Source organism: Staurois parvus, unplaced genomic scaffold (genome assembly GCF_062004578.1).
Source record: "Staurois parvus isolate SC_StPar_1 unplaced genomic scaffold, SC_StPar_1.0 ptg000644l, whole genome shotgun sequence".
NCBI classification, from domain to species: domain Eukaryota; kingdom Metazoa; phylum Chordata; class Amphibia; order Anura; family Ranidae; genus Staurois; species Staurois parvus.
The window spans coordinates 118,163-143,030 of NW_028318440.1; the positions used below are offsets into that span (position 1 = coordinate 118,163).

Consider the following 24,868-nt stretch of genomic DNA (forward strand, 5'->3'; position numbering starts at 1 on the left):
TAGGGCGGCGACTTGGTCAAGCATGTCCACCTTTGTACGCCATTACAGACTGGATTTATTGTCAGCTGGAGAGCAGGCCTTCCGTAGGAAGATCTTGCAAGCTGTGGTCTGGCCCAAAGATATATGTTTTTGTTTATCCTCTCATGTGCTGTCCTGAAAGACGTTTTGAGATAATCCAAGTTAGACTTACTGGTAACTTGTTTTCTAGTAGTCTTTCAGAACAGCAATATCTGCACACCCTGATATTGTCTGTTATCGTGCTCATGTTTTTCAGATGAGCCGGAGGTATTCTTTGTTTGAGGACTGTGGAGAGAGGCCTACAATTTAAAATCTATGTGGGTGTGTTTTTCCTGCGAGCGGAGGAGCTGCATTCTCGTGTGCTGTCCTGAAAGGCTACTAGAAAACAAGTTACCGGTAAGTTTAACTTGGATTTTTTTTACCTGAAAAACAATGTGTATTTATTTTTTAGAAAAACGTGAATTTATCCTTTAAGAGCAATTATTTACAGGCTAAAAATAGTGCTTACCGTAGAAGAATTCTAATATCTCTGGGCCAGAGGTTTTTCCTCTAGTAAACCCAGTAAACAGACTTTGGGGGTCAATGGGACAGGGGTGGAGATTACAGAGTAAAGTAGGTCCACCACCTGCCTCCAATATCAAATGATTATCAGGTAGGTCCAAACTACATGTGCAAAATCGGCCCCTGGTTGATTGCATCTGACAATTAGAGGTGGCAAGTCGATGCATAGCATGTACTCTAGTAGGTTTGTTAAAAGATATAGAGTTGAGTTCGGTGTGAGCTGTTTATCTGCCAGCTACAGCTCCTTATTCCGCTCTAGCTAGATGGATTCAACTGCTCTTCATTTAAGCTTAAAGTATAAGTTCACTTTTTAGAAATAAATATAAATGCACATTTTTTTTGCCGGTAAAAAAATATGCATTTATTATTTTTGTCTGCAGGAGCCTGTTAAGCATTGCACCAGTGAGCAGCAGATCTCTGATGCCATGCAGGTCTCCTGCAGACCTGTCAGAATATCTGCTTGCTGTACAGGATGTACGACCAAGCAGATATTCTGACAGGAAGCTTCAATGAACTGCCACAGCACTCTGTGGTAGTTCATTAAAAACTACAAAACCACAGCCGCTAAGGCTGCCGGGACTTGACATTCATTCATTCACGGAATGAATCCATGTGCGCGGAGCGCCGAATGGCCACACTGTTTTCAAATTTGATAAATAGCACGAGGAGACATCTCCCCATATTATCTGTCGAAGGGGGAGGCGGCAGGCAGTTGCTGCGGCTATGGGAACCTGTTACATGTTCTACCCTAAAAATGGGTGGAACATGTAGTATGTTCCCAAAGGTGAACTTATCCTTTAAGGACAAGGTTCCACATTTCTCTGTCAGAGTACATTCTTCTATTTCAGTTAGTGCTTCTTGGGCTCTCCAGCACCAGGCACATCTTTCTCAGATCTGCGTGGTTGCCATTTGGTCCTCTGTTCACACGTCTGCTAAGTTTTAACAGGTGATTCACAAGCTTCTCCAAGCAGCCCTATGAATGCTGTTAAGTCTTTTCTGTTAACACGTTGTTGATTTTGGGCCTGTTAGTGTCTTACTTTGTTGCCAAGCCCTCATTTAGATTACTTTGTCAGGTTCCTACATTTCTGAATATTCCACCTGTGCCCCCCAATGAACAATTTAGAAAATATACTTTTTGCTTACCTTTAGATCCTTATCTTGGAGTTCATTAGGGATACAGATCCTACCCCTCTAATATGATCCATTCCTACTACTTCAAAAATGAATCATGATGGGAGTGTGAGATGTTTTGTTGGGCTATCCCACAGCTTTGTTTGTCAGTATCCAATCTCCTGAAAATAGCTGCATAACCCTACATCTCTGAATATACAGAATAATAATTTTAGTGTCCTTTTGAACAGAACAAACTATAGAATACAATCCATAATTGTTAACTATAGTAAAAATATTTTTGAGCCAACACTGATCAAAATTAGAAAAAAGCATTCTTAGTTTTGTTACCATTTTTTCTATGGATTACATAGAGTCGGGGGGGGGGGAATATATATATATATATATATATATATATATATATATATATATATATGTATACACATACACACACACATATACACAGTGCTGTGCAAAAGTTGTAGGCAGCAGTGAAAAATGCTGCAAATTAGTAATGCTTTCAGAAATAGCAGTGTTAATAGTTTATTTGTATCAGTTAACAGGATGTAAAGTAAATAAACAGAAGAGAAATCCATATCAGATCAATATTAGGTGTGACCACCCTTTGCCTTTAAAATAGCATCAATTGTTTTAGGTACACTTGCTCACAGTGTTTGAAGGAACTAAGCTGGTAGGTTGTTCCAAACATCTTGGGAAACCATCCATGGATTTCCTGTGGATGTAGGCTGCCTCAAATCCTGTCTCTTCATGTAATCCCAGACAGACTTAAAGTGGAGCTCCACCCAAAAGAGAAAGTTCCGCTCTCCATTAAGGATTGGCACCTTTGGGGAATGGGTACATGAATTTGACAGGTACCCGCTCCCACTTCCGCTGCAATCGCCTAGACGATTGGAAGCTGAAGTTGTCCTCCCTCCCCGTAGTCTTCTGGGCTACGTGACAGGTCCCAGAAGACTACAGGGTCATTTAGAAAGTGCAGCGCTTCTCACTCATGCGCAGTGGGCACCCGGCTGTGAAGCCACAAGCTGTCACAGCCAGGTGCCCACACTGAAGATGCCAGCACCAGGGAGAGAAGACAGCCGGTGAAACCAGCGCTGGCGAAGACAAGTGTCTGTATTTTAAAAGTCAGCAGCTTCAATTTTTGTAGCTTCTGATTTGTATTTATTTATTTTTTTCAGCTGGAACTCTGCTTTAATGATGTTGACATCAGGGCTCTGTGGGGGAAAAAACCATCACTTTAAGGACTCCTTGTTCTTTACACTGAAGATAGTTCTTAATGATATTGGCTATTGACTGTATGTTTGGGGTCAGTGTCCTGCTGCAGAAGGAATTTGGGGTCTGATGGTATGGTGTGATGGATAAGTATCTGCCTGTATTTCTCACTATTGAGGACACCATTGATCCTGACCAAATGTTGAAATTTATTTGCAGAAATGCAGCCCCAAACTTGCAAAGAACCACCATTATGCTATACTTTTGCCCGCAGACACTCATTATTGTACAACTCTCCAGTCCTTCACGAACAACTTGCCTCCTGCTACAGCCATTTGTCTGCATCCCAGTTCCTATGATTTCATGCATAGGATGTGGAAACAAGGCTAAGTGACTCAACTATGCACGAAAACTATGCCTTTCAGTATTTTACTGCAAAAAATCCACTAGAGTACTATATGAAGTTGGAAAGCAACAGAGTTTTCCCATGCTTGAGCACATAATAGCACATTAGGTGCTATATAAACAGTGGTGTATCCAGGGTATGGAATGTATGGCCAGCAAAGCATGATTAAATTTGCTACTGCAGGGAAAAAAATCCTTCCTGATCCCCCAAGAGGCAAGCGGATATTCCCTGGATCAACTTTACCTATAAATATTAGTATCCAGTTATATTCTGTATATCTAAGGAATAATCCAGGCCTTTTTAAAGCAATCCATTGAGCTGGCCAGAACCAACTCTTGAGGGAGTCTATTCCACATTTTCACAGCTCTCACTGTGAAGAAACCTTTCCGTGTTTGGAGATTATATTTATTTTCCTCCAGACGTAAAGAGTGCCCCCTTGTCCTCTGATGACCTCAGGGTGAATAGCTCTACACTGAGTTCACTATATGAACCACTGATGTATTTATACATGTTGATCATATCTCCCCTTAATCTCCTCTTCTCAAGAGAGAATAAATTCAGTTCCTCTAATCTTTCCTCATAGCTGAGCTCCTCCATGCCTCGTATCAGTTTGGTTGCCCTTCTCTGTACTTTCTCCAGTTCCCCAATGTTCTTTTTGTGAATTGGTGCCCAAAACTGAACTGCATATTCCAGAAGAGGTCTTACTAATGATTTGTAGAGGGGTAAAATGATATATCTCTCTTTCTGGAGTCTATACCTCTTTTAATACAAGAGAGGATTTTGCTCGCTTTAGAAACCACAGCTTGGCATTGCATGCCATTAATAAGACTGTGATCTACCAGAACTCCCAAATCCTTTTCCACCATTGATTCCCCCAGTTGTACCCCCCCTAGTATGTATGATGTATGCATATTCTTAGCCTCCAAGTGCATAACCTTACATTTATCAACACTCATTTGCCACATAGTTGCCCAATTAAACAGTGCATTAAGGTCAGCTTGTAAGTTGAAGAAATCCTGTTATTTCACTGCACAGCTTGGTGTCATCTACAAAGACTGAAATGGTATTTTTAATCCCAGACCCTATATTGTTTATAAATATTTTAAAAAGTAAGGGTCCCAACACTGAACCTTGGGGTACACCACTGACAACCCTTGACCATTCAGAGTATGAATCATTAACCACTACTCTGAATACAATCTTTTAGCCAGTTTTCTATCCATTTACATACAGATTTTTCCAAGCCCATAGACTTTACCTTACACATTAGCCTTGTGTGGGGAACTCTGTCAATTGCTTTTCCAAGATCCAAGTATACCATGTCCACCACCACCCCTTTTGCTCACCTCCTCATTAAAATAAATCAGATTTGTTTGACAACTTCTGTCTTTCATGAATTCCATGCTGTCTATATATAAATGATTCTTCCATATTTCACAATAAATCACCCCTATTTTACCCCCACCTCCTAATTGGGCAACAAATGTGGAAAAGAGGCATTCCCCCTCCAAAAAAAAACCCCTCTCTGTTCGGTAACACCGCTTGCAGTTTAAGGGCTCATTCACACCATTTGTGGTACACAAATGCATGCAAAATCAAGCGATTTCCTACACTTCACAAAAACTGTCTGCCCTTTTCCAGACATATTCAGGTGCCATTCATTTTTAATAGCACCTCCATGCATGTAGCAAATGTGTCAACCAAAATGCATTGTACCACAGTGCCATGTGGTTTGGTATCGGCACCTTTTTTGTGTGTTTCTCACTCCTATACAGCCCTTTGAAATTAATATGCTGCCCTAAAACACGACATATGGTAACGTGCAAAAAAGTGCCTGTGCTTGGATGAACCTCTTGGTGTGAACGAGCCCTAAGGCATTCCCCAAGCATGTTTTTATTAAAGGAATTGTGTGTTTCCATTGTTGCCCCTAAAGCTACATGAAAATAACTTCTCCCAGTGTAAAGTAATTTTTATTTGTTTTTGCATTGCCCAGCTTCCCATGCCCCTTTTTGCCAAAATCTGCCTTTTTTGCCTTAAATATGGTCAGAATTTAGTCCCAAGATTCCTCTCCTATAGACTTTATTTGGGTTTAACGCGAAGTTCGGGGTTTGCAGACTTCAAGCTGTGTTCGACAAATTTCTTGTAAACAGGGCAGATTTGCTCATCCTTACTTTACCATACAGTATGTTAGAGGTTTTAGACTATTAAGCAGAAAACTATTATCATTTTGTACTTCAGGGAAGAAATAAAACTGCCCCATGGCAGTCTGATATTGTCAGATTTTTGGACATCTTCGTAAGTGTCTGTGCTAATTGCAACCCATTTTCAAGGTGACCTCATAATAGTGCTGTCCGACTCATTTGTCATGTTGGTCTCAAGCAAAAAAAGCCCCAAAGTTACCCTCATCTCTATTAGACGTCGGCAATTCAGATATTAAAATATATATTTGATATGCAATTAGCTATAATTAGGAAGCTTCACATCAATAAGGTGTCAACATCAGATTGTTTAAGATAAATGTTCAATGTCTGTGGTTAAAAATTGTTCTTGGCCTGACACTTTTGTATGACATGAAGTTCTAATTTAACTTTTTTTTATTTCTCCTTATTATGCATGCTTAGTATTATTGTGTCATTCATATACTGTGCTGACAGAGTGCAAAGGGTGTTAAAATTCCGCTTTTAAAGTAAAAAGAGAATTAATCTACCAATGTCCAATTAGTCAGAAGGTTCTCAATGGTCTCCACAGGGTACTCAACTCTAATAAGTAGTTATCTCTTTGGTTGGAACTCTTTTATAATGCTGTCAATTGCTTAACATTTTGGCAGAAGAGACTTCAGGATTGCAATAAGTTTGTTTGACAGAGAGCAGCTTTTACATGAGTGATTGGGAAAAGTCCTTCAATCTGTAGGCAAGCCTGGCAGTGAATGAATAATAGTCCTGACTGCATTTTAACAATTGCCAATTTGTCAATGCTATTTCTTGTTAAGGATCCGTAAACTTATAAATTCATTACATTTATAAAAGTATTTTTGGCATACCTAGGCATGGATATAAAGGCTTCACAAATCTGTCCATTCTAATTGTGCTCTGCATTTTCTATATATTGCATAATGCTATCTGCTATATCAGTTTTTCTCCTGCCTCTCTGTGTTTCTTTTTATATGTATACAAGTATGTACAGTATATAGGTGTGTGTATAAATATACTGTACATCTGTGTGTTTTACCTGTGTTTTATGTAATTGAGAAAGGATCTTCATGGATCCAAAACTTATTGGACTGCATTCCTATATATATATATATATTTATATATATATATATATACACACAGAGCTCATCATATATGAGTACACCCCAACAGATTTGTCAAAGAACCTTTCCTTTCAGAATCAACATTTTCTATGGGCAACTATACTACAAAATACTCCCACAAATGCGGGCATTGATCGCAAACAAGATTTGTTAACTTGCAAACACGAAAAAATATTTTTCCTAACAACTTAATTCAAGACCATATTACAAAAATGAATACACCCCAATTGAAGTCTTATGCAGGCCATAGATGGGGAGAAAAACGGCAGATTTTTCTTTTAAAAAACGAAAATTCGGTCGTTCAAGCGGCCGACGTTGCCATCAATGGTAAAAAAAATCGGCCGATTTTCATCCCTTCTACAGCCAGCAAAAAGTGTCCCTGAAGAGAGCTCTGCTATTTCTGACAGTTCCTTGACATTTACAGCGGTTGAAACATTGTATCTATTTATTTCCATTTAGGATACAGATGTTTTTATTCGGAAACAAATAGATACAATGTTTCAACCGCTGTAAATGTCAAGGAACTGTCAGAGAACTGTCAGAAATAGCGGAGCTCTCTGCAGAGACACTTTTTGCTGGACTGGAATTATTCTTATTTTCATCCTACTTCTTCTTCTTCTTCTTCATCCTCATCCTCTTCTTCATCCTCATCCTCTTCTTCATCCTCATCTTCTTCTTCTTCATCCTCATCCTCTTCTTCTTCATCCTCTTCTTCTTCTTTTTCATCCTCATCCTCTTCTTCATCCTCATCCTCTTCTTCATCATCATCCTCTTCTTCTTCATCATCATCCTCTTCTTCTTCTTCTTCTTCTTCATCCTCATCCTCTTCTTCTTCTTCATCCTCATCCTCTTCTTCTTCATCCTCATCCTCTTCTTCTTCATCCTCATCTTCTTCTTGCTCATCCTCTTCTTCTTCTTCCTCTTCATCATCCTCATCCTCTTCTTCTTCATCATCATCCTCATCCTCCTCCTCTTCTTCATCATCCTCATCCTCTTCTTCATCCTCATCCTCTTCTTCATCATCCTCATCCTCTTCTTCTTCTTCATCCTCTTCTTCTTCTTCATCCTCATCCTCTTCTTCTTCTTCTTCTTCATCATCCTCATCCTCTTCTTCTTCATCCTCATCCTCTTCTTCTTCATCCTCATCCTCTTCTTCTTCATCCTCTTCTTCTTCCTCTTCTTCATCCTCTTCTTCATCCTCTTCCTCTTCTTCTTTTTCTTCTTTTTATCTTCCTTTTGCAGGTCACTGCTCATGCGCAGTTTTTTTATCGGTAAAAAATCGGCCGATTCGCCCACTAATTGCCGCGAAAATCGGCCGATCGGCAAAATCGGCCGATTTTTTTCCAACTTTACCGAAAAAAAAAAACGGCCAAAATACCGAAAATCGGCCGACCAAATCGCCCACTAATGATCCGAAAATCGGCCGATTTTATTTTCGGCCGAAAAATCGGCCGATTTTCGACCCATCTATGGCCTGCATTAGGAGCAAAGCTAAATTTTAGACAAGAAAATCCTAATTAACAAGAATTCAACTACAGGTGAGTCTAATTATTCATTAAACAGGTGCCCAGCAGACAGTTGATTATACAAGGACATCACTTAACAAAGAAAACCCCTTCCCATTTCATGCTGTCAGCAATGGCACCACATGGAAGAAAAATGTCACAAGACCTGAGAAAGGAAATATTTTCTTTACACAAGAAAGGTAACGGCTACAAGAAGATCAGGAAAGCTTTACTTATCAGTCAGAATACTGTAGCAAAAGTGATACAAAAAGTTTACAAAGATAGAACTGCAACCATCTCACAGAGATGACCAGGCCGTCCATGGAAGTTAACACCTCGACAGGAGCATCTTCTGATGAGAAGGGTTGAAAATCACCATGCAATTTCACTGCGGTTAGTTAAAGAAATTGAAAGATAAACTAAGGTGATTGTTTCCCGTGACACAATATGGCGTACACTGCAGAGGAATGGCATGCATGGGTGTCGTCCACGAAAGAAGCCTCTCCTAAAGCCCATGCACTAAAAAGGACCACCTAGAATTTGCCAGGGCCCATGCTGAAAAAGAAGACTACTGGGATTCTGTACTCTGGAGTGATGAGAAAAGATAAATGTTTTTGGAGCTAATGGCTTCAATACTGTATGGCAACTAAAGGTGAGGAGTACAAAGAAAAATGCGTGGTGTCCACAGTGAAACATGAAGTCCTCTTGTGGAGCTGCATGAGTGCTGCTTGTCAGGGAGCTGCATTTCATTGATGGTATCATGAATTCACAGATGTACTGCTCTATATTGAAAGAGAAGATGCTACCATAACTCCTTCCCCATGGTCGTCATGCAATTTTCCAACATAACAATGATCCAAAACACACATCTAAGGCCACTGTTGCATTTCTGAAGAAAGTGATTCAGTGGCCAAGTATGTCTCCTGATCTGAACCCAGTCAAACACCTATGGGGAATTCTGAAGAGAGCATCACTCTCAATCCAGCATCCAGGCTCCAAAAGAGGTCATTCTTGAAGAATGGAAAAAGATAGATGTTGCAATATGTCGTCAACTTGTTCATTCTATGTCTAGAAGACTTGGTGCTGTCCTTACAAATCATGGAGGTCATACAAAATACTAGATGTAGTAGTTTTTGTTGTGGGGTATATTCATTTTTTGCATCAACTAATATGCGTAAAACTGAAGATTTAAGTTATTAACCTTACTTTAAAGCAATGAGCTAAACAAATGTTCCATAAAACTCAGTTTTGTCAAAATTTGGGAAATTGTTCTTTGAGATATTGATTATTAGGAAGTGTTCATTGAGATATTGATTAAAATCTTACTTTTCAAAAGGGGTGTACTCACTTATGCTGAGGTGTGTGTGTGTGTGCGCGCGCGCGCTTAAGCAGATTATAGCATCACATCAATTAAACTCCTGGGATATTGATCAGGTCAGTTAAGTAGCAGAGGGGGTTGTTAATCAGTTTCAGTTGCTTTGGTGTTAATTAAATTAACAACAGGTGCACTAGATGGGCAACAATGAGACAGCCCCCAAAACAGGAATGGTTTTACAGGTGGATGCCACCAACTCATCTTTTCTCACTTTTTTCACTAGTTTTGCAGTTGGTTAGGGTCCGTGCCACTACTGGTAGCATGAGGCAATACCTGGACCCTACAGAGGTTGCACAGGCACTCCAACTCCTCCAGGACGACACACCAATATGTGCCATTGCCAGAAGGTTTGCTGTGTCTCCCAGCACAGTTTCAAGAGCACGGAGGAGATTCCAAGAGACAGGCAGTTACTCTAAGAAAGCTGGACAGGGCCATAGAAGGTCCTTAACCCATCAGCAGGACTGGTATCTGCTCCTGTGTGCAAGGAGGAACAGAATGAGCACTGCCAAAGCCCTACAAAATTACCTCCAGCAAGCCACTGGTGTGAATGTCTCTGACCAAACAATCAAAAACAGACTTCATGAGGATGGCCTGAGGGCCCAGCATCCTCTAGTGGGCCCTTTGCTCACTGCCCGGCACCATAGAGCTCGATTGGCATTTGCCATTGAACACCAGAATTGGCAAGTCCACCAATGGCACCCTGTGCTTTTCACAGATGAGAGCAGGTCTGGAGAATCCGTGGAGAACATTATGCTGCCTGTAACATCATTCAACATGACCATTTTGGTGGTGAGTTAGTGATGGTCTGGGGAGGCATATCCATGGAGGGACGCACAGACCTCTACAGGCTAGACCAGTGGTTGGCAAGCCGCGGCTCGCGAGCCACATGCGGCTCTTTACAAGCTTAAATGCGGCTCTTCTGTGTGCCGGGCGCCCGCTCCCCTCCCTCCTCTCGGACGGGCGTGTGCAGGGTGGCCGCCCCCTCCCCTCCCCTCCCCTCCCTCCTCTCGGACGGCCGCCCGCTCCCCTCCCTCCTCTCGGGCGGCCGCCCCAAAAGTCAGGACTCTGCAGCTGTCAGGATGTAGGCGGGGCAGCCAGGATGTAGGCGGGGCAGCGTGACGAACTCCTCTCCTCTCACAGTCCGCCCTGAAGACCAGAACGGCGCGGGAAGCACGGCGAGAGGAACGCGCGGAGCAAAGGTAAGTGAATTGACACAGGGGGGACTTACTATATGGGGGATGAATTACTATATGGGGGACTTACTATATGGGGGGACTTACTATATGGGGGATGAATTACTATATGGGGGATTAATTACTATATGGGGGGGGACTTACTATATGGGGGGGGACTTACTATATGGGGGGGGACTGACTATATGGGGGGGGACTTACTATATGGGGGATGAATTACTATATGGGAGATGAATTACTATGGGGGGGATGAATTACTATGGGGGATGAATTACTATGGGGGATGAATTACTATGGGGGATGAATTACTATGGGGGATGAATTACTATATGGGGGATGAATTACTATATGGGGGATGAATTACTATGGGGGATGAATTACTATATGGGGGATGAATTACTATATGGGGGATGAATTACTATATGGGGGATGAATTACTATGGGGGATGAATTACTATATGGGGGATGAATTACTATATGGGGGATGAATTACTATGGGGGATGAATTACTATATGGGAGATGTATTTTCAGTTTTAAAAATGTGGCTCTCAAAATAAATTTCAATCGTGGTTTTGGCGAGATTTGGCTCAGTTGAAAAAAAAGGTTGCCCACCACTGGGCTAGACAATAGCACCCTGACTGCCATTAGGTATCGGGATAAAATCCTTGGACCCATTGTCAGACCCTACACTGGTGCAGTGGGTTCTGGGTTCCTCAAGGTGCACAACAATGCCCAGCCTCATGTGGCGAGAGTATGCAGGCAGTTCCTGGAGGATGAAAGAATTGATACAATTGAATGGCCCCCACGCTCGCTTGACCTAAATCCAATAAAACACCTCTGGGATATCATGTTTCAGTCCATCCGACGCCTCCAGGTTGCACCTCAGATTGTCCAGGAGCTCAGTGATGCCCTGGTCCAGATTTGGGAGGAAATACCCCAGGACACCATCGGTCGTCTCAATAGGAGCATGCCCTGAAATTGTCAGGCATGCATACAAGCAGTTGGGGGCCATACAAACTACTGAGTAACATTTTGAGTTGCTTCAATGAAATTTCAGCAAAATGGACTAGCCTACTGCATAATTTTTTTTCACTTTAATCTTCAGGGTGTCTTTGAAATCAGTCCTCAGTAGGTTGATAATTTTCATCTCCATCGAACAATGGGACATGATTACGTACCTGACACATCACCCAGACCATATCAGTATAGATATCCAGCATGATTTTTTTCCCCATCAAGATCTGATGTTTGTTCAAAGTGTTAATTTTATCGAGCTGTATTATATATACAGTGGGGATCGAAAGTTTGGGCACCCCAGCTAAAAATTTGTATTAATGTGCATAAAGAAGCCAAGGAAAGATGGAAAAATCTCCAAAAGGCATCAAATTACAGATTAGACATTCTTATAATATGTCAACAAAATTTAGATTTTATTTCCATCACTTACACTTTCACAATAACAGAAAACAAAAAAATGGCATCTGCAAAAGTTTGGGCACCCTGCAGAATTTATAGCATGCACTGCCCCCTTTGCAAAGCTGAGACCTGCCAGTGTCATGGATTGTTCTCAATCATCGTCTGGGAAGACCAGGTTATGTCAATCTCAAAGGTTTTAAATGCCCAGACTCATCTGACCTTGCCCCAACAATTAGCACCATGGGTTCTTCTAAGCAATTGTCTAGAAAACTGAAAATAGTTGACGCTCACAAAGCTGGAGAAGGCTATAAGAAGATAGCAAAGCGTTTTCAGATGTCAATATCCTCTGTTCGGAATGTAATTAAGAAATGGCAGTCATCAGGAACAGTGGAAGTTAAAGCAAGACCTGGAAGACCAAGAAAAATATCAGACAGAACAGCTCGCAGGATTGTGAGAAAAACAATTCAAAACCCACGTTTGACTGCACGATCCCTCCAGAAAGATCTGGCAGACACTGGAGTTGTGGTACACTATTCCACTATAAAGGGGCACAGAATTTAATGAAAAGAACCTCTGTCCAACTGTTAAGCATGGGATTGGATCAATCATGCTTTGGGGTTGTGTTGCAGCCAGTGGCACAGGGAACATGTCACGAGTAGAAGGAAAAATGGATTCAATAAAATTTCAGCAAATTTTGGATGGTAACTTGATGCCATCTGTGAAAAAGCTGAAGTTAAAGAGAGGATGGCTTCTACAAATGGATAATGATCCTAAACACACCTCAAAATCTACGGGAAATTACATCAAGAGGCGTAAACTGAAGGTTTTGCCATGGCCTTCACAATCTCCTGACCTCAACATAATTGAAAATCTGTGGATAGACCTTAAAAGAGCAGTGCGTGACAGACAGCCCAGAAATCTCAAAGAACTGGAAGACTTTTGTAAGGAAGAATGGGCAAAGATACCTCAAACAAGAATTGAAAGACTCTTGGCTGGCTACAAAAAGCGTTTACAAGCTGTGATACTTGCCAAAGGGGGCAGTACAAGATATTAACTCTGCAGGGTGCACAAACTTTTGCAGACGCCATTTTTTTGTTTTCTGTTATTTTGAAAGTGTAAATGATGGAAATAAAATCTAACTTTTGTTGACATATTATAAGAATGTCTAATCTGTAATTTGATGCCTTTTGGAGATTTTTCCATCTTTCCTTGGCTTCTTTATGCACATTAATACAAATTTTTAGCTGGGGTGCCCAAACTTTCGATCCCCACTGTATATATATATATAATGTGTGTGTTAAAGTGTATGTCTGAAAGTTAAGTAAATAAAACATATTTAATACATGCACACTTCTTATATGTTTTATCCCTTTACAAATACTGCATGTGCAGAAAAGAAATACAATCGTATCTTCTAGAAATCCAGTGAGCTCCACACTTACTGCAGTGAGCTGGGTCCCCTGCTGGATTTAAGAACTTCTCCCCCTCTGCTCATCACCCTAACATAAGGGTAGGTGTTCTGTAGTCTGGCAGCAGAGGGCTGACAACACTAATTTACATTTGAATGCAGCAGAACAGGATGTTAGGCGTTCCCCTTTCTGGCAGGATCAGCTGATTTATTTCTGAACTTGTAGCATTTATAAAAGGATAAAACATGGGAAATTATGCATGTATTGCAAAGATGTACTAAGTATTATTTTCTTTTTTTTCCCAGCTATTTGTGTTTGTTATGGCTGGCCTGATCTCCCTGCCAAAGTCTGCAGACCTTATATAGAAGGTGATCAATCATGCCCACTTTTACTCAAAAGCAAGTTGTCACTTATGGACAGACTTACACAATATGTTGAATTTTTTTTTTGGGGGGGGAGAACAAGAAAATGCAATAATTTAAATTGGTAAGAAGGAAAAAATTGCTATGACTTAATAAGAAAACAGCAGGACAATTGAGGATTCTAGTACAGCTTTCAAAAGTGTTAAGATTTGTCTGGATATATTAAACATACAAGTGTGTTTGTAAAGTACTCATATTTATTGAATGTGCTTCTCCCCACCATCAACATCAAATGCTTGCTAATATAATGTGAGTGTTATAGTGCAATTTCACTTTTTTCCACATTATATGCGTTAATTAACAATGCTTTCCTCATTTGAATGCTGAATCTAGTCTGTTGAATAACTGTGTGGTGACATATCCTTTCCATGTCGATTGGGCACCAGTTGACAGTAATTAGCAGTTTGTAGCTATTTTAATTATATTTCTAATAAAGTGGTCTCTGAACACAGCATTTGTGCAAATGGAAGAGAAGTACTTTGGCTGCTGTTGAAGTTGGTAAGTCCTACTCAGTGGAGATAAACAACGAGCATCTGTTATTGTATCCCTTTCCAGCTTGGCTTTTACCTTTTACATACATCAATCCCCAGTCAAGGTTATGTAGAGTGAGGTTCACTGGCTATGATGTGTACACAGGAGATGAAACACAAAACACAACCTAAGATCATCCAACAAAATATTACTCACAACAGCTGCTCCAATTTATTTATCCTCCAGAAGACCTACAAAATTATTTTAATACAGTATTTATTTGTAATAGATTTCAGTAAGTATTTCCATTGACTGCTATTACGTGGTCTAAAGTATACTTTCCATCCTAAAATATAACCATGAAGGCATTCTGGCATTTTTAACGGCAAAACCACTCTTTCAGAACAACTCTATTCTGTCAAAGCCATTGTCCCATATTTTCAAGTAAAGACACAGGTGTGTTTATCCTGAAAAGGCTTTGTGCAAATTATCTTTATAGGTCTATATGTATGTGTGCTACATAGTAGTGGATCTGGTTTGTAAAACCTAGTACACACGTTCAGAAAATCATATGAAAAAAACTGCTTTCCAAATGATCGTACGATAATCTGATCGTTAGTACACAGCTTTCATCCCAAATTATTTGAAGGGACAAGCACAAAAACTTTTCTCGTGCGATACGGGATTATACAATTTTTATTTAATCAGTACAGTTTTCATCCAAAAATACAAATTACATCACTTCCAAATTTTCTTTCTGTCATACAAGAATTTTCGTAACTATAGTAAGATATTCACTTTCGATATGAGATTAGCATGCAAAAAAGAAACGGACAATCATTCATCCAATATTCTCATTGTGTGTATGTTGCATAAGTGTGCCAATGGTTAATTAAAGGTCAGCTGCACCCAAAGTAAGTGTTTTAGCTTTTTTTGTTTTGATTTTTAATAGGCACTGGCACATTGAATCTCCTGCTTACTCTCTACTCTTGTCAGGGATCTCACTGGTTACATTTCCTTACTTTTTTGTATCTCTGTGTATAATAAATACATGATAAACGTTTCACTATCCATTACCATTTGTTTATTGCATACTGTAGAAAATCCGTCAGAATAAAATGATGCCATCATTTAGCTTTGCATTATATAATTCTAGTTGGATTATCTCGCCACAGGAGTTTGAGAGAGTAAAATTAACAAAATAAAAATTTTAATTTGCCATTAATCACTCAAAATGAAAATATCAGTTTCAGGTGAAGTTAGTCATTAAATAGTCACCTTAAAATATGCATTATTTCTAAATGTCTTTTAGAGAGACCTTGAGAGACTACAATTCTTACTTACAAAACTGCACTCTGTTAAAGCAGCCAGTTTTGTTCACTGTAATATTCTAACTTGTTTTTAAAAGAAAAGCAGCTCTATTCTCTTCCTGCTCTATCCCACATCTTCAATATCCCCCTCTCCAATGGCACCTTTCCCTCTCCTCTCTAACTTGCACTGGTTACCCCCTTGCTTAAAAAACTTTCACTTGGCCTCACCTGTTTGAACATTTTAAAACCCATTTCTCTGCTCCTGTTTGCCTCCAAGCTTCTTGAACACCTTGTCCACAACCATATGAGTTGCTACTTCACAGATAACAAGCTTCTCGACCCCCTACAGTCTGGTTTCCGTCCACAACATTCCACTGACACTACCCTACTAAAACTCACTAATAACCTACTAACTTATAAAACCACTGGCCATTATGCCATGCTCATACTTTTAAACCTTCCCGCTGCCTCCGATGCAGTCGACTACTCACTCCTCCTGCTCAATAAAGTTCACTCCCATTGACCTCTACAACTGTGCTCTTTCCTGGTTCTCCTCCATCCTATCTCAGCCCACCTTCAGTGTCACATACAACTTTATATCCTCTGTTCCTCTTTCTGTTGGTATTTCCCAAGGCTCTGTCCTTGGGCCTCTCCGTACTCTCTCTACACCTCTTGTCTGGACCAGTTGATAACCTCCCACAGCTTTCAAGAACACCTCTACTCCAGCGAAACCCAGGTCTATCTTTGTATTCCCCAACTCACCCCCTTAATCTCTTCACGCATTACCAATTATACTGAGTGATATATCAGTATAGGTGTCACACCATTTCCTCAAACAAAAAAATGTGCTTGTTATGTTTCCTCCTCACCGATCCCCCCTCATGACTTTACCATTTGGATCAATAGCACAATTATTGGTCCCTCCACACATATCAGGGTGTTAGGTTTAATCCTAGACTCTGATCTTTCCCTCAGGCCCCACATCCAATCACTGGCTAAATCTTGACACCTTAACCTCTGCAACAGTTCCAAAATTTGCCCTTTCTTAACTAAGGACACCACAAAAAACATATACAATCCCTGGTTATCTGTTGCCTTGACTACTGCAACTCCCTTCTCACTGGCCTATCTTTACATATTCTCCCTTCAGTCTATCATGAATGCTGCTGCTAGTCTTATACACCTTACTAACCGATCCATGGCTACTGCCCAGCTCTGACAATCCCTTCACTGGATTCTGCTAGCTGTATAAAATTCAAAATACTAACCACAACATAGAAAGCTATCCACAACACTGCCCCTCACCATCCTCATCTGCTTCCTCTCCGCTCCTCCCAAGACATCTTGCTCTCTAGCTTCTTGTTACCTCTTCCCATGCTTGACTCCTCCACAACCTCTTCCATCCTCTGGAACTCCTTACCCCAGTATGTCTGGTTAGCTCCTACCCTGTCTGCCTTTAGGTGATCCTTGAAAACTCATTTATTTAGGGAAGTCTACCCTACCTCCACCTAAAAACTGTACTTTGGCCACCTCCATCAGATCATCCCCAGCAGTTTTTACCTTTTGTATTATTTTCCTCTCCCTTTAGAATGTAAGCTCCATGAGCAGGACCATCCTAATCCTTCTGTATTGAACTGCATGCTGTACTAACTGTTGGCGCCTATATTAATCCTGTATTATAATAATAATAAGCTGCTGAGTTGATGTTTGCAGTTAATACTTGTTTTTGAGTGTAAAATGACTCCTTTAGTTAATTTAGACTCTAAATTTATATCTAATAACATTAAACAAAACTTTATTGAGTAAAATATGGAGGTTGCCATTGCTGACGTTCTGAATGCTAGTTGCCTGGCTGTAATAGTAATATCTGTCTTCATTACTTTGACTCATTGACCTAGAACTAATTTGCACCAAAAATGCAGAGCCTACTTATAACTACTTATTGGCAGTATATTTCAAGTCAGTATGAGAGTGTTGCATTAATCGGTATCACAGCGAGGAAATTAGCATTTTTGGAAAGATTAGCAAATGCAAGACCCCATGTACTTCTCTTAGAACTGGTTTTCTATAAAGTAAAAAATACTGTATTTATATTGAATTATTGTATAAATGGTGTAGTGTTAAAATGCATATATATGTGTTCATCCAGTGTGCATATGTGCAAATTTAAGCAAAACTGAAAAAAAAAAAAGACTCATATGTTGAGCCTACAAGTAGATCTGTTATTTATCCATAACTGTAACAGGCCAGGCTGTAGTCCATGTCCCACCTGTTAAATGGTCAGAACAGCTGATTAGCAAAGGGGGCATTTACTGCAGCAAATTAGATAGATACCACTGTCCCACAGAGTCAGGATCTGGTGGTCACCGTGTCCATGAGAAAAAAAGGGAAAAAAAAACACCTCAGAGTGAAAGCAGAACATGGCAGGAAAAGCAGGTATTTATGGAACATTTAATCACATTACACAACTACTGTGCATTTACAAAGCAAACAAATTGAGATTTTTGTACAACTTTAGTATTTGGTTTACATGAACTTTAACGTTCCAGTATCATTTGCTGGACTGATTTTTTTTTTTTACTCATTTGCTGCCTAACATTTTTTATCCAGCATTTCAAAATTTCATAACTTATATAATAGTTTTACCGTGGATTTGGAAATAGAATTTCATTGCTTTTTTTACAGTTACTTACTGCTCTTTGATTAAATCTAAATCAGGTTGTTGTTGTTTTTTTTTTTTCTTTTATGCACATTAGAAGTTGTCTTCAGACCTTACTGAACATCAGCATGAAAAGGAGAATTTGGAGAGAAACATGGAGCAGATGACTGAGCAGCTGGCCCAAGCCAAGAGGTCACTAGAAATGGTGAGCCCTGTGACCTTGGATCAACCTACATTGACTCAATTAACACCATCTAAAAGCACAGATGTGGAAGCAAAGCAGCTCCAGAGTAAACTAAAGGTAAAAGTAGAGATTGAGTTACTGAGGAAACTGTTTCTATGCCAGGCTTTGCAAACTCTAAAAGGTCCAACTGCATGACATAATCATATAAATGTTTGACTTGTAGGTCCTAGAGTGTGTGTTGAGATGCATAGTAACTGTATCATGCTTTCCAGGCACTTGTTCCCCAAAGACAGAAACTTAAATTATTCATTGTTAGGAGTATAAAACTACCTGAAAAAGTGTTTTGCATGATAACAAATCAGATTCCATCTGTCATTTTTTGCACAGGATCGAAATTATAAAAACTTTAAAGGTTATCAGAACTATAATACTTTCTTTTTAAACATTTATCAGACACTATTTAAGTATAAAGAGGTCTGAGGGCCAGATTGGTCAAATTATTGTGCACAGCTTTCTCCCCTTAGCTATGATTACAATAATCATAGGCAGCTTCTCCAGTGTTAAAGAACTCATTTGTTAAGGAAAATGATGCATTGTAGATAAAGTGCAGAGAAAAAAAGTCAGGGAGACAACATTCCTAAAGTAGAGTTGAACTCTTGCCTTTGTGAAGCAGTACATGATCAGAGAACTCAAGACCATGGTAGCAAAGCCAGGACATTAGGCTCAGAATGGAGGGTGTACAGGTTTTAAGTACTCACGTTGAACAGGCTACTATACAAACTATGATCTCAAGTCCCGCATTTTCCAAAGGAGTTGTTCACTGACTCTGCTAACCAGGACTAAAGGCTTTGCAGAACAGCTGACAACAATAGAAAAGAACGCCTATGTGAATGGAGAAATTGGACAGCGGCTCATACATGTGGTTGGGTCATTAGTAAGGGTGAAGTTTTGATCTAGTGTTTTTTTCCCTTCTTTTCTTACTGCTAAAGCTTTCAGGTTTCAGATTCTTTCATGTCTAGTTTTGATCTCAAGTTGGCTCATTGATTGTTCCAACACACATGATCTCTGTTACTTTTGTCCCTTTAAACATCTGTTCTCGTTATTATTAAAGCATACCCTGTCTTTTTACGTCTTTTTCTGAATTGTGCCAAATTGCCCCGGCAGTGTAGTTGACTACATGTCAGACTGCTGCAGATCATTTATTCATGTAATTATCATAGTTAAAAGTCACAGTGCAAAGGCAACTCGCTTGTCACTTTTACAGTGCAAAGTTTTAGGATTTAAATCTTTATTAAAAATGATCTTGTTACAGAGTGAAATATTATTAAAAGGTTTAGGGAGGATTTGAACATTTCTATTTTTGTTTCAATCTCTTTCTTAACATAATGTACCAGTATTGTAGAAAATTAGATTTTTTTCACAGACATTATTTCTAGCTACAGCAAATAAATATTAAATTTTTGTAAAAATATTTCATCTATAGCCATCTCTAAAATAATTTTCTTAATATACATTTATTAATATGAGTAGTTAAAATCTTAAAAAATATATAACTATAACGCTAAATAAATCCAATAAACAGTATGTAGGAACACATGCAGTATTCTAACCTGCAGTCTGACAGAACATACCTTGGAGATGATTTACCTACCTGTGAAGGGAAAGGAGAAGAGCAGTTTAAAATTAGCAAGCAGGTTCTTGTCTATTTTTGGGTGAACAGGTTGACTGGAACATCATCACTGAGAGGCAGGGATTTTGAATTAAAGCAGAGCTCCAGTCTCCAGTGAAAAAAATAAAAGTTAGCAGCTACAAAAACTGTGTCTTCACCTCATCCGGGTTCACCGGCTGTCCTGTGTCCCCGGAAGCTTGCAGCTTCACAGCCAGGTGCCCACTGTCCCGTGTCCCGGATGACTGGAGGAGGGGGGGGAGAACTTCTGCTTCTGATCGCCTGGGTGATCGCAGTGAAAGTGGGAGCAGGTACTTGTCAAAATCGTGTACCTGTTCCCCAAAGGTGCCAATCCTTAATGGGGAACGGGGGCTGAGGCCTTAAAGCAGAACTTCCCATTTTGGGTGGAGCTCCACTTTAACTTACACCAATGATTGGCTTCAGGGAAATCTTTGTCTCCTGCTTCATACCTATGAAATTCTGATAAGGTACAAAATAATGTCCTCAGGTCACCTGAATTCATAAGCTCTTTTAAACAGACACTGAAAATAAAAACATCTGCAAGTGGCTTTTGAGATTGAACTTACATTTACTATCAGTTTATACATACAATTCTTGTCAATGCAAGTTTCAGGTGTATCTATTAGGAGCTTTACCGAAAAACCCAGGTGTCTTCCTCACTGTGTTTCCTGGCAAAACCTGTCCTGTGATATGATTATTTTAAACTGTCTGACCAATGCATGCATTTTAAGCTTATGAAACTGCTTCTTTTCTTTTTGATGCAAGAATTCATCAAATGGGTTATGCAGTAATTACATCTGAAAAATAGGCAATGACCCTTCAACGCAGTCTGACCCTTAACTTTAATATTAATTATTAGCCTGAAATCTAACCCATATCCTCAGGTGAAACGTGCACTGTCACAGTGATAAATACTACAGCAATGGCAATAATAATATGCTGTTGACACATAATTCTGCTGCTGCCACTCATCCACCTCACTAATCGTTCTATATCAGCCACCCCTCTCTGCCAATCCCTCCACTGACTCCCAGTTGCCCAACGGATAAAATTCAAAACTCTAACAATGACATATAAAGCCATCCACAACACTGCCCCAATTTACATATCTGATCTTATCTCCAAATATCTCCCAAACCGTACACTCCGCTCCTCGCAAGACCTCTTACTCTCTAGCTCCCTTATCTCCTCCTCCCATGCCCGTCTCCAAGACTTCTCCAGGGTGTCTCCCATCCTCTGGAACTCCCTACCCCAATCTATCAGACTATCATCTACTTTACTTGCCTTTCGGTGATCACTGAAAACCTTTCTCTTCAGGGAAGCCTATCCCGCCCTCTGCTCCTTTCTGGAATCCTACACTCCAACCACTCCATCCCCCACAGTGACTACCTACTATACTATTCACCCCTCCCTCCTAGATTGTAAGCTCCAAGGAGCAGGGCCCTCAAATCCCTCTTGTATTGAACTGTATTGTTACTGTATTGTCTCCCACTATAATGTAAAGCGCTGAGCAAACTGTTGGCGCTATATAAATCCTGTATAATAATAATTAGAAAAATTGTTAGAAAGTGCCAAATTATTGGCACAATTAAAAATAAATAAACCACCAAAGAAAATATGATGCTCAGACTGGAAAAGATGGCATGATCTTCTAGATATGTTTCCTGTCTCCCTTACCACTCACTGTATGGTGGCTGGTAAGTAAAGTTATGCCAGCTTGAAGGTATTTCCTTCAACAATCTAACACCGCTTTGCATAGTGTTCTAGTAAATAAGGTACACCGAAAAGATGGGAGCTGAGGGACTTCACTTACGGTGCCATTTTATGTCCATTTTTCTGTAGCCATAGACTCAACCATAGTGACAATGACAGCATGGAGCCATGGGGGAAGCTTCTGACCCTCAAAAGAAACACAAATTCGTGCACTTCCTACTCCAATAGTCACTAAATACCCAAAATAGAAAAGCAAACCTTTCACCTTTGAAAGTATGTAAATAATATGTAAACTTTTTGAAGTAATCTCAATACCTCACCCAAAATACAAATAAATAAATAAGATAAATTCCAAATAAATAAATAAGATTAGGGATCCTTTGAGAAAAAGTCCAGGAAGTGACGAAACGCGTCGGAACACGTGACGTGTGATGCACTCATGCAAACCGGAAGTGCGACCGCGGCCATTTTGAAAGTGGGAAACATGCTGGTTTTCATACCAGGGACTACACCTTCACTGTTCTGAGGATTGGAAGCTGAATGTCACCAATTTTAATGTAAGAAATCGTATTAAAGTGTTCTTTTATATACTGCATACCGCTGAATCTCTCCTTCTTGCTCTAAGAGGATATGGAAGAGTAAAAACAAGAGGAGAAATAGAAGCATTGGAGATTGCCACTATCCTATGTTTATAGCCTATTGTTCATAAGGGTAATTATCCACCTTTCGCCAGTGGAGCATAACACTTGATTTGTCACTTTGTTTGAAGTGTTCACTATTACTTTTCAGTATTTTGTTTGAAGTATTCACTATTAGCCTTCAGTACGTGGAGGTATCGCGTGCAGTATTGCTATTTTTGGGGGATTTGTTATTTTCACTATTAGAAATATTATATTGATTTATTTATTTATTTTATGTATATTTATTTATTTATTTTTTTCTTCCTTCCATGTGTGTAGTGTGCACGCTATGGATTTTGCATGATACACTTGTTATCACTTTATTACTTAGAAGTCAAAGGGTAATACACTATTTTACATTTTTTTGTTCTGAGGTTCACGAAGAGTTTGAAAAGTCTACACTGGATTATATACAAATCAAATTGGAATATTCACACAGATATTTTTTGGATTATGAAAGTATTTTGGGACATTTATTAGGTTGTGGGACATTTATGTATTTATATTTAATTTATCTTATTTATTTATTTGGAATTTAAGCTTCTGACCCTGCCTCTATACATTGCATGTATTAAACTGTTTTCTGTTGCCAAAGTAATTTGTATAGATGGAACTTTTCATATAAATGCGTTCTCATTATTCTGACTCTAGTTTTTGGAGACTTATCCTTTCCTGAGAAATCTATGCCTAGCCTGAATGTAGTAGAGATGATCACTGCAAACACTCTTCATCAGATAGCTGAACTTACCAAATGCTTAACAACCTCAAATGTCTCTGTTGCATGTACAAGGGTTAAGGCAGACAATATGATGCAGTAGATGTTGGCATTTGCACTGTAAGGTCAAAAGGAATGTTTCTTTCTGAACCTCAATGTGTGTTTGGCAGGAACAAGAAAGTAACTCACAATTAGAAGGGAAGGAACTTACATCATATAGAAGGGCAAATACACAGAGAATTGACTGTAGTTAAAGCAATGACCACAGGGGGAAGCATAAACAACTGCTTGCTGACTGGCCCATACAGATATACTGCGGGCTGGCAGCTCTCCTCTTCAATGATTTAGGGCTGGGACCCGCTGATTGGGTGAGCGAATGACAGAAGAGAGCTCTGTGTTGGTAAGCAACATAGGGCTCTCTACAGACAGAAGCGATGTGCCTTGTTTTTTTTCTCCATTCAAAGCAGGGAATAAATACTTGCACATTGCTTAGAAAAACAGTACACACAGAAAACATTGTTAAGCATACAGTTAACCCTTTTCTTCTACATGTTAATCCCTTTCACAGCCAGTGTCATTAGTACAGTGACAATATATATTATAAGCACTGATCACTGTATTAGTGTCACTGAAGATGTCAGTGCCAGCTAGTTCCCAGAAAGTGGCAGTGTCAGATTGCCTGCCACACTATCACAGTCTCATTATAAATCGATCATACCTGCCATTACTAGTATAAAAAAAATAAATAGATAAAAATTCCAGTATAGATACCATCATTTGTAGATGCTATAACCTTCACACAATCCAATTAATATACACTTATTAGGATTTCTATTTTTACAAAAGACGTATCAGAATACATTTTGGTCTAAATTTATGAAGAAATGTGATTTTTTATTTTTTTAATAGGATATGTTTTATAACAGAAAGTAACAAAAATGTATTTGTTTTTCAACATTTTTGGTCTTTTTTTGTTTATATAATGAAAAATTAAACGAATGCTGATCAAAAACCACCAAAATAAAGCTCTATTTGTGTGAAAAAAAATTATATAAATTTCATTTGGGTACAGTGTTGCATGACCACACAATTATTAAAGTAGCACAGGTCTAAATAGTAAAAAATGGCTCATTATTGAAGGGGAGTAAAATCTTCTGGAGCTGAAGTGGTTAGGTTGGTCACAAATGTAGGAAATACACATAGATGCAATTGCATTGCTCTTATAACTGCTGAAGGCAGAACAACTGTACTTTCTTTGGAAGTGGCTGCATTAGCAGCCAGGAGCTTTTTTTAATTTGTCAGCAGGCTCTTGGTTCTAGTGAAGAAGTGATTAGGGTGGTTGTAAAGCTTTTCTGGTCTCACAACTGTTAAATTATCAGGAAAACAGCAGATGAAGTACTGCTAGTGCCTGATTTGCTTAGGAACAATGCAGGGAATACAATGCTTGTCACCTGCACAATGCTATCTCATCAAGAGCTTGTAAGCCCTCT

At 39.5% G+C, this 24,868-nt stretch overlaps 1 protein-coding gene across 1 annotated transcript in view; it reads left to right on the forward strand.

Annotated features, from left to right (window-relative positions):
- Positions 1 to 24,868, forward strand: part of LOC149448992 (centlein-like) — a gene marked incomplete at its 5' end in the record, with an annotated part of 181,161 nt that overhangs the window by 89,475 nt on the left and 66,818 nt on the right. Inside the window, one exon of the mRNA XM_089693971.1 lies at positions 18,497 to 18,700. Coding sequence (XP_089550097.1) covers positions 18,497 to 18,700 — 204 coding nt within the window. The remainder of the gene's footprint in view (positions 1 to 18,496; positions 18,701 to 24,868) is intronic.